Source organism: Anarhichas minor, unplaced genomic scaffold (genome assembly GCF_050575085.1).
Source record: "Anarhichas minor isolate MPS153535 unplaced genomic scaffold, ASM5057508v1 ptg000129l, whole genome shotgun sequence".
Taxonomy (NCBI): Eukaryota; Metazoa; Chordata; class Actinopteri; order Perciformes; family Anarhichadidae; genus Anarhichas; species Anarhichas minor.
The window spans coordinates 478109-487425 of record NW_027466575.1 but is presented as its reverse complement, the minus strand read 5'-3'; the positions used below and the strand labels follow the sequence as shown (position 1 = coordinate 487425).

General features: G+C 42.1%; 2 protein-coding genes across 2 annotated transcripts in view; one reads left to right on the top strand and one right to left on the bottom strand.

Annotated features, from left to right (window-relative positions):
- Positions 1 to 1550: 1550 nt before the first annotated feature.
- LOC142941120 (uncharacterized) overlaps positions 1551 to 9317 on the bottom strand; it is a 21553-nt gene continuing 13786 nt past the window's right edge. The window contains exons 9-15 of the mRNA XM_076083416.1: positions 7487 to 7590; positions 7084 to 7263; positions 6663 to 6791; positions 5801 to 5969; positions 4077 to 4175; positions 1970 to 2046; positions 1551 to 1723 (exon numbers count right to left, since the gene is read on the bottom strand). Of these exons, the coding sequence (XP_075939531.1) occupies positions 1664 to 1723; positions 1970 to 2046; positions 4077 to 4175; positions 5801 to 5969; positions 6663 to 6791; positions 7084 to 7263; positions 7487 to 7590 (818 nt within the window). The 3' untranslated portion in view covers positions 1551 to 1663. The remainder of the gene's footprint in view (positions 1724 to 1969; positions 2047 to 4076; positions 4176 to 5800; positions 5970 to 6662; positions 6792 to 7083; positions 7264 to 7486; positions 7591 to 9317) is intronic.
- The window catches only part of ifnphi1 (interferon phi 1), a 2962-nt gene continuing 2597 nt past the window's right edge, over positions 8953 to 9317 (top strand). The window contains exon 1 of the mRNA XM_076083417.1: positions 8953 to 9303. Coding sequence (XP_075939532.1) covers positions 9178 to 9303 — 126 coding nt within the window. The 5' untranslated portion in view covers positions 8953 to 9177. The remainder of the gene's footprint in view (positions 9304 to 9317) is intronic.

Genomic DNA, 9317 nt, shown 5'->3' with positions numbered 1-9317 from the left:
ATCACACCCTGAACCAGACCAAATCGGACCATCACACCCTTTACCAGACCATCACACCCTGAACCAGACCAAACCAGACCATCACACCCTGAACCAGACTAAACCAGACCATCACACCCTGAACCAGACCATCACACCCTGAACCAGACCAAACCAGACCATCACACCCTTTACCAGACCATCACACCCTGAACCAGACCAAACCAGACCATCACACCCTGAACCAGACCAAACCAGACCATCACACCCTGAACCGGACCAGACCATCACACCCTGAACCAGACCAAACCAGACCATCACACCCTGAACCGGACCATCACACCCTGAACCAGACCATCACACCCTGAACCGGACCATCACACTGCCATTTAAAACCTGCTGGACTGTTAAAGACGGAGAAACAAGGTTTCCAGCTGACAGTTCATTCTGGTTTATGTCTCCTTCTCACAACAAAAGGTTTTTAATGTTTTTATAGAACATTTTGTTTATTTATCTGAATTCTCCTTGAAGAACCAAATACGGTCAGTGTTTACGATGTCGTGTTTGAATGGTGTGTTCAAGGACACCTCATTGTGCTCGTGTTGCTTTCAGGTGCTGAAGGAGTGTTTGTTGTTTTATTTCAGTACCTTTCACTGCCTTTTGATATGATTGTGATGTTTCTGACGGCACTTGAAAGCAGCGTCTGTTCTGTTTCCTGTGTTGATATTAAAGTATTTTGTGATAGTTTACTGGTTTGTTGCATTTCTGTCAATACTTTTAAAGTCCAGAAGACCTGGTTTACAGACAAAACCAGGTTGGTGTTATTTTATCATTCATTCATTTGTATTGTTTATTAATAAATACGATTGTATGTTCACATATGTGAAGTAGAGTATTTGTGTTTTTAAAGCTTAAATATACTATTTCACATATTTCAACAAACTATCATTTATTAGTATAATTCATTGTTTATTTATAGAATTATCTGTTTTCTGTATTTAACAGTGATAGATGAACATGTACATACATAAAATAGATCATTCTACAATGTCTTCATAGATGTATTTATCAGTCAGAACTTCATTTTAAACTAACTAGATGTGACTTAGTGTGCAAAGACCTGATAGAATGATATCCAATCAGAATCCTTCATTGATCCCTGGGGGTAAATCTGTTATGTATAATTATGCAGAAGGATATTTATGAACAGACTTTGTGAAATGTAAATAAAGGGCTGTGAAAAGTAAAATGTAGATTTACTAATAGAGTAAGATGTAATACTAATGATGGCTCACAACTGGAAGAATCTGCTTTGTTAATCCTGATTTAAACCCTAAAATTATTTAGTTTTGTGGTTTTATTAATACTTTTATGAGTTTCTTTTTTATGTTTTGCGAAAAGCCCATTATCAGCTGGCAGAAGCACATGACTTGTTACTATCTCATTTTGTAATAACCCTCATCATTAACACATACTACCTCACTATCATCTGTTCTGAACTCATTACACAATAGGTTTCCGTGGTGACTTGGAACTAAACTCCAGCTGCGAGGAAGATCAGAGCAGAAACATTTAACAGTGATAAAACATTTATTAAGATGAAAACATCACAGTAAACCGTGGTGATGATTCCCATAATGCACCAGCGTTCACCGCAGAGTCCAGTGAACAATCTTCTGGGTGTTTATGATACCGTCAGATCCAACTCTTCAGCAGCAAACTCACTCCAGGAAAACTCATTCACCTGAAAGACAGAGATAATAAATGACAAATATTTTACAGAACTGTTCTACTCATAGATCTGTATTCATGTTTTCAATGAGAGGAAGAGACATCTTTACATGTAGAACACAAACAGACCTACTACTATACTATGAATTTTTATGACATATTATACTTTAACTTCTAGTTCTTCTAGTCGTGAGCTTGATATTCCGCACTACTAAAAACATAGTGATGAACATTATATCCTGCACACAGGTGAACTCACCTGAAGGACTCCTTCCGTCTGCTCCGGTAGGAACTCATCTGAGGCCTGCTTGAGCTCCACCATCACTTTACCGTTACCTAGAGACACAGAGCCAACAGGTCTGAGATCAGCTCAACACCAACAGTACTACTAGTAGTAATAGTTTGGTACGAGTATCTATGCCTAGTCGTACGCGTATCTATGCCTAGTCGTACGCGTATCTACAGAAGTGTTTGCCCCCTTCCTGATTTCTTATTTTTTTGCATGTTTGTCACACTTAAATGTTTCAGATCATCAAACAAATTTAAATATTAGACAAAGATAACACAAGTAAACACAAAATGCAGTTTTTAAATGAAGGTTTTTATTATTAAGGGAAAAAAAAAATCCAAACCTACATGGCCCTGTGTGAAAAAGTGATTGCCCCCTAAACCTAATAACTGGTTGGGCCACCCTTAGCAGCAACAACTGCAATCAAGCGTTTGCGATAACTGGCAATGAGTCTTTTACAGCGCTGTAGAGGAATTTTGGCCCACTCATCTTTGCAGAATTGTTGTAATTCAGCCACATTGGAGGGTTTTCGAGCATGAACCGCCTTTTTAAGGTCATGCCACAGCATCTCAATCGGATTCAGGTCGGGACTTTGACTAGGCCACTCCAAAGTCTTCATTTTGTTTTTCTTAAGCCATTCAGAGGTGGACTTGCTGGTGTGTTTTGGATCATTGTCCTGCTGCAGAACCCAAGTGCGCTTCAGCTTGAGGTCACGAACAGATGGCCGGACATTCTCCTTCAGGATTTTTTGGTAGACAGCAGAATTCATGGTTCCATTTACCACAGCAAGTCTTCCAGGTCCTGAAGCAGCAAAACAGCCCCAGACCATCACACTACCACCACCATATTTTACTGTTGGTATGATGTTCCTTTTCTGAAATGCCATGTTACTTTTACGCCAGATGTAATGAGACATACACCTTCCAAAAAGTTAAACTTTTGTCTCGTCAGTCCACAGAGTATTTTCCCAAAAGTCTTGGGGATCATCAAGATGTTTTCTGGCAAAACTGAGACGAGCCTTTATGTTCTTTTTGCTCAGCAGTGGTTTTCGTCTTGGAACTCTGCCATGCAGGCCATTTTTGCCCAGTCTCTTTCTTATGGTGGAGTCATGAACACTGACCTTAATTGAGGCAAGTGAGGCCTGCAGTTCTTTGGATGTTGTTCTGGGGTCTTTTGTGACCTCTTGGATGAGTCGTCGCTGCGCTCTTGGGGTAATTTTGGTCGGCCGGCCACTCCTGGGAAGGTTCACCACTGTTCCATGTTTTCGCCATTTGTGGATAATGGCTCTCACTGTGGTTCGCTGGAGTCCCAAAGCTTTAGAAATGGCTTTGTAACCTTTTCCAGACTGATAGATCTCAATTACTTTGTTTCTCATTTGTTCCTGAATTTCTTTGGATCGCAGCATGATGTCTAGCTTTTGAGGATCTTTTGGTCTACCTCACTTTGTCAGGCAGGTCCTATTTAAGTGATTTCTTGATTGAGAACAGGTGTGGCAGTAATCAGGCCTGGGTGTGGCTAGAGAAATTGAACTCAGCTTTCCAAAGATGTGATAAACCACAGTTAATTTATGTTTTAACAGGGGGGGGCAATCACTTTTTCACACAGGGCCATGTAGGTTTGGATTTTTTTTCCCCCTTAATAATAAAAACCTTCATTTAAAAACTGCATTTTGTGTTTACTTGTGTTATCTTTGTCTAATATTTAAATTTGTTTGATGATCTGAAACATTTAAGTGTGACAAACATGCAAAAAAATAAGAAATCAGGAAGGGGAAAACACTTTCACACAACTGTATGCCTAGTCGTAGTCGTATCTATGCCTAGTCGTACGAGTATCAATGCCTAGTCGTACGAGTATCAATGCCTAGTCGTACGAGTATCAATGCCTAGTCGTACGAGTATCAATGCCTAGTCGTACGAGAATCTATGCCTAGTCGTACGAGTATCAATGCCTAGTCGTACGAGTATCTATGCCTAGTCGTACGAGAATCTATGCCTAGTCGTACGAGTATCTATGGCTAGTCGTACGCGTATCTATGCCTAGTCGTACGCGTATCTATGCCTAGTCGTATTTATACCTAGTAGTATGAGTAGTACTGTAGTGAAGGCCTGGACCAGAGCTTTCTCTCTGACCATCTTCTGTAGTCGACAACGTTTCTGTAGCAGAACATCTGGACCTGCAGAGACAATAAAGACGTGTCTGTAGTGAAGCCGTCCTCAAGCAGGTCAAGCCCTACACCCCCGCCCGACCACTTCGCTCTGCTGCCTCGGGGCGATCGGTTGGCCCGTCGCTCAGAGGTCCCTGCGGCCGATCGACCCGGTCGCGGCTGTTTCCTGTCCTGACCCCACAGTGGTGGAATGAACTCCCCACTGACGTCAGGACAGCAGAGTCGCTGCCCATCTTTCATCGGGCTGAAGACTCACCTCTTCAAGAAGGCCTATCCTGAGCCTTCCACTCACCACATTGTATTCATACTAGTTTGTTGCACTTATAGCAGGGGTCACTAACTGGCGGACCGCAGTCCGGATCCGGACCTAGATGCCGTTGTATCAGGACCCAGGACATAAAACCGATAGATAATTGAGAATTATTACATTTTGATGGAGCACTTCTATTTTGACCGGCGCAGCTTTTCCAGCATTTACGGCACTTGTTCAGCAGTGCAGGAAACACACCGACCAATGCGTGTGAATCACATCACGTGATGTAGCTCAGCCAATCAAATATGAGGATTCTGACAAGTTTCCTGATTCGAGTGAGATGTTCACACACCGTGACACACGGGGAGAGACGAGGAGACAGAGATAGCAGAGCAGGACATTTATGCGAGTTGTGAAAGTCAAATCATAGGACGATCTTCAAAAGAGAAAAGTGTTCAGAGACCAGAGTCTTTGACAGAGACTGGACACACTCGTTTTGGTGAATTCTTCCAACGGGCAGCTAAAAACACTGTCTCATATGGAGCAAACGTACCCACTCACATCTAAATGAAGACACAGAAAATAAACCCACGAGTCCAACATGATCAGAACCCTAACACATGAATTCACTTCACAACAAGGTTACCAGAGAGAATAGAGCTGAAACAAGTGGTTTAATAACCACACATAAAGTCCTGCTCACTGATTCCTCTTGTTAGAAGATGAGAACAATATAATATTGTGTTTTTATTGACATCACTTCACACTGAATGAACTGAATTTAAAGCTAAAGGGCAACTCAGTTAAATAAGTATTTTACTTTAAGATGCATTTTTGAAAAGCTTTCTGTTATATCAGTTATTCTTTAATGCAGCCCTTATTGTACTTGAAATGAGAAGAACATTTATTTATGTATTATTTATAATCCATCCAGTTACCTTTGAAAACTGAGAATAATAATTTGTTAAAATATAATTGATGTGTACTTTCTTTATTTGATAGTTGACTACACAGTTACTACTACTAGACTTCTTGAAAAAAAAAAAAAATAGATAGATAGATAGACAGATAGATCACTAAATACTGCAAGTTAGATATTATTGTAATGTTCCGGACCTTTGCACGAGGAGATGCTCTCAATCTGGACCTTTTGGAAATGTACTTGAATGCCCCTGACTTATTGTATTAGTTTGTTGCACTTATTGTATTCATATTAATTTGTTTCTGTACTTCTGCTCTGGTTTATGCTCTTAGATGCTTGTTTAAAGGAGATGCACTCATGACTTCTGGTGACTAGTAGTTCTCTTGAACACACTTATTGTAAGTCTCGTTGGATGACAGCGTCTGCTGAATGACTGATGTAATGTGAAGCCGTCCTCACCCGAGCAGGTGAAGCTGTCCTCCACCACTGCTGCTGCTCTGGTCGTCTGTCCGTGATGAGGGAAGGAGAGCTGCAGCACACAGCCAAACTTCAGCCTCCTCCATCTTCCTCCACCTTCATCATCCTCTTCTCCTCTTTCTTTTTCTTCTTCGTTGGTGAGCTCCTTCAGCTGAGGGACAGACAGGAAGTCAGCTGCATGTGAATGTAGAGGTGTGTGTGTGTGTGTGTGAGGCCCAATCCCAATGCCCCCCCTCACGGACTCACGGACTTTGAGGCGCGTTCCCGTGAAGTCCGTGAGGGTTTAGTTCTGTCTGTCACATCATCGAGTGCAAGTCATAGGATGCTGACTTACAGAAAGGGAATTACCCACAAATCATTGCAATGTGACGTTAAACACGGGGTAACCAGTGGACGCATGGAGACGTAACAAAAGGTAAACAAAGCTCACGTGTGTTCAGCCTGGAGTATTACATGTACACAGAAACATTAAGGGTTAAAGATGGAACATTAGAACATGAAATCACAAAATATTTATTCATTTATTCATCAAATATCTGATTTAGTCATTGAAGCTGTTTTGACAGAAACGAGTTAATAGATGATATGAAGTTACCTCTCATCTTGTGAGGAAAGAGCCTGAAGACGTTCACATCAGGGAGTACAAAGTATACAATAAATACTCACAATATACATCATACGTTTTGTTGTTTTCATGGTAACGTGATATGTCCCGTTCATATTTACACCATGTGAAGCCCTCACAGTCTCTCACACTCACCAGGTGACCTCAGTGAGTCCTTGAGGGTTCAGGGTTTAGGGTTTAGGGGGGACATTGGGACTGGGCCGTAGTGTGTCGTCTCACCGTGATGATGTCAGAGGTCCAGCCGTTGAATCCCAAGCAGTGATTGGCCAGTTCCAGGCAGCGGGCGTGGCTCAGAGGTCTGCTGCTGTCAGACAGGAAGTGAGGAGTCTGTCTGGAGCTCAGTCTCACCTGAGACACACAGACAGGTGATGGGCTGGTGTTGGACCACAGTGTTAATGAAAGGAAAAGGCTGTAAAACTACATCCTGTTACCATGTAACACCATCATCACTTCCTGTTGCACTGTGCAACTTCACAATAAAAGCACATTTAACAGGAAACAAACACTCTGATGAACTTCTATTCTTAAGTACTCGGTATATAAAACATGTATCATCAAAGTTTGACATGTTTTAAAACCCCGAATGAACCGTTTCACCTATTCAGGTGGATCAACTGTCCTGAAGAAGACCATGAAGTACCTTGAGTGGAGAGTTCTGGAACAGCGTCCGTCCGTCAGTCTGCCGTAGTGCCTTTGAGGCCTGAGCAGCGGAGTAGAACTTGATGAGGGCGTAGAACCCCGGCGGGTTGGGAGCAGAGTTGGGACTCACCTTGAGCAGGTAGAGAGGACCGAAGGACGAGAAGACGCCAAGCAACCGGACCTGAAGGACCAACACACAGAGGGACCACCTGTGGGTTCAGGTGGACTCACGCAGACCTGAACCCACAGGTGGACTCACGCAGACCTGAACCCCCCAGGTGGACTCACGCAGACCTGAACCCCCCAGGTGGACTCACGCAGACCTGAATCCCCCAGGTGGACTCACGCAGACCTGAACCCCCCAGGTGGACTCACGCAGACCTGAACCCCCCAGGTGGACTCACGTAGACCTGATCCTGGGTGTGAGACGGCTGGATGTCCCACACGAACAGGGTCTTGTTGTTCTCGACCGGGACTTTGAACTCCAGGACGTCGACCTCCATCACACCTGCAGACCAGAGACAGTCTACAGGTGAGCACCTCAAACCAAACCTCCAGAAATCTGCTGATTGAACAGTTTCTGCTCTCAGCTGAGACACGTTCATATAAGAACATGTAATGTGGAACCTGTGGAACCTGAAGGTTCAGGAGGAACCTTTCGGCTCAGAAGTGATCTGGTTTTAAAAATGTATTTTGTAAAGAAACGACGAAAGAAACGAATTAATTCATGTTAAACTCCTTCATAACGAATCAGCGCCGCCGCGTTGACGTCTCTCTACTTTATTATTACGTATTGACTCGTGTCCGTTAACCGTCGGCTCTTTAGTCTCCGGTTGTCTTTGTAAAACTCGGTAAAGTTTATTTTACTCACATTCTTCTTCTTCTTCGCCGAACAAACAAATGTTTGTCGCGCTTCCCGGGGGGGGGGGGGGGGGGGGGGGGGCGGCCTTGCTGCTGTAACCAATGAGGATGCAGACGGAAGTGACGACATGTCCGTCAGGCAAAGGTTTCCTCACCGGAAATTCATTCATCACGAATTTAACTTCGTTTTATGAACTTTTTTTTAATCGTTTTTTAAAATCAGATTATTTTGTGTTATTGATCTCTTGATCCATTTATGAATCAATTGATGACGTGTATCTGTATCAGTGTATTTATGTTTATTCTTTATATATTATATATTTATTTGTCGCTCCTTTGATCTTCAGCCACATTCTGTGGATCGATAATCAGACACTCCTGATGACGTCATCACTGCGTTGCCTCACCGTTTCCTCGACGACCGGAAAGTGAAAACGAGGCTGACGTCATCTGCCGGTCAAAAACCATCAAAACTCCAGAGAAACCGGAAACAGATGAGATGCCTCTTTCAAAACAAAAGCACATTATTAACGTAATACTTGATAGTTAGATAGACAATCTCTCCGATGTTAGTCTTCATCGCATTCAAATATTAATGAATCTCACTCTCTTCTCTTCTTCTCCTCTCAGGCTCCTCGAGCTCTGCTACTTTACTGCTAAAGAAAAGAAGTGTGCGTTTATTTTGAAAAGTCTATCTGTGGCTTCCTGTGACGTATGCAATCTGAGGCCCCTGGTTTGGAAAATGAAAGTAAATAAATAAAAAACATTCCAAACGGAACAATTAATAACAATGACCTAATTCATCTTCAAAGTATTTTATATAATATTATAAAATATAATGTATAATATAAAATTATAATCTATAACTTAATATTTAAATATCTGAAGTTTGTTTTTCATTTTTAAAGAGTGATTCTGATAAATGTCTTAATTTACTGATAACAGTTGAACATAAATTAATTAAATCGAAATATAATGAATGGATTTAATATTGCTGCAGTACTATTTATATACAACATATCTATATACATATATTGTGTATTATATATATATATATTGTTTCTACACACAGTGTTTGTGTTGAAAAGTGAAAGACAAAAAGTGAAAGACAAAAAGTCCAGTTTTCACTTTTCTCTTTCCTGTCTGGAATAAAAGTCTCAGATCAGCAGCATGTTGGAGACACAACCAGGATCAGCCTGCAGCCGCCATCTTCACCATCTTCATCACCGTCATCATGACCAGCTGGACCCGCCTGATCCTCGTCCTCCTCTGCAGCGCCGTGACCCCCGTCCTGTGCTGTGATTGGCTCAGACACTACGGTCATCTGAGCAACATCTCTCTGACTCTGGTCCAAGTCATGGTGAGTACATCAGC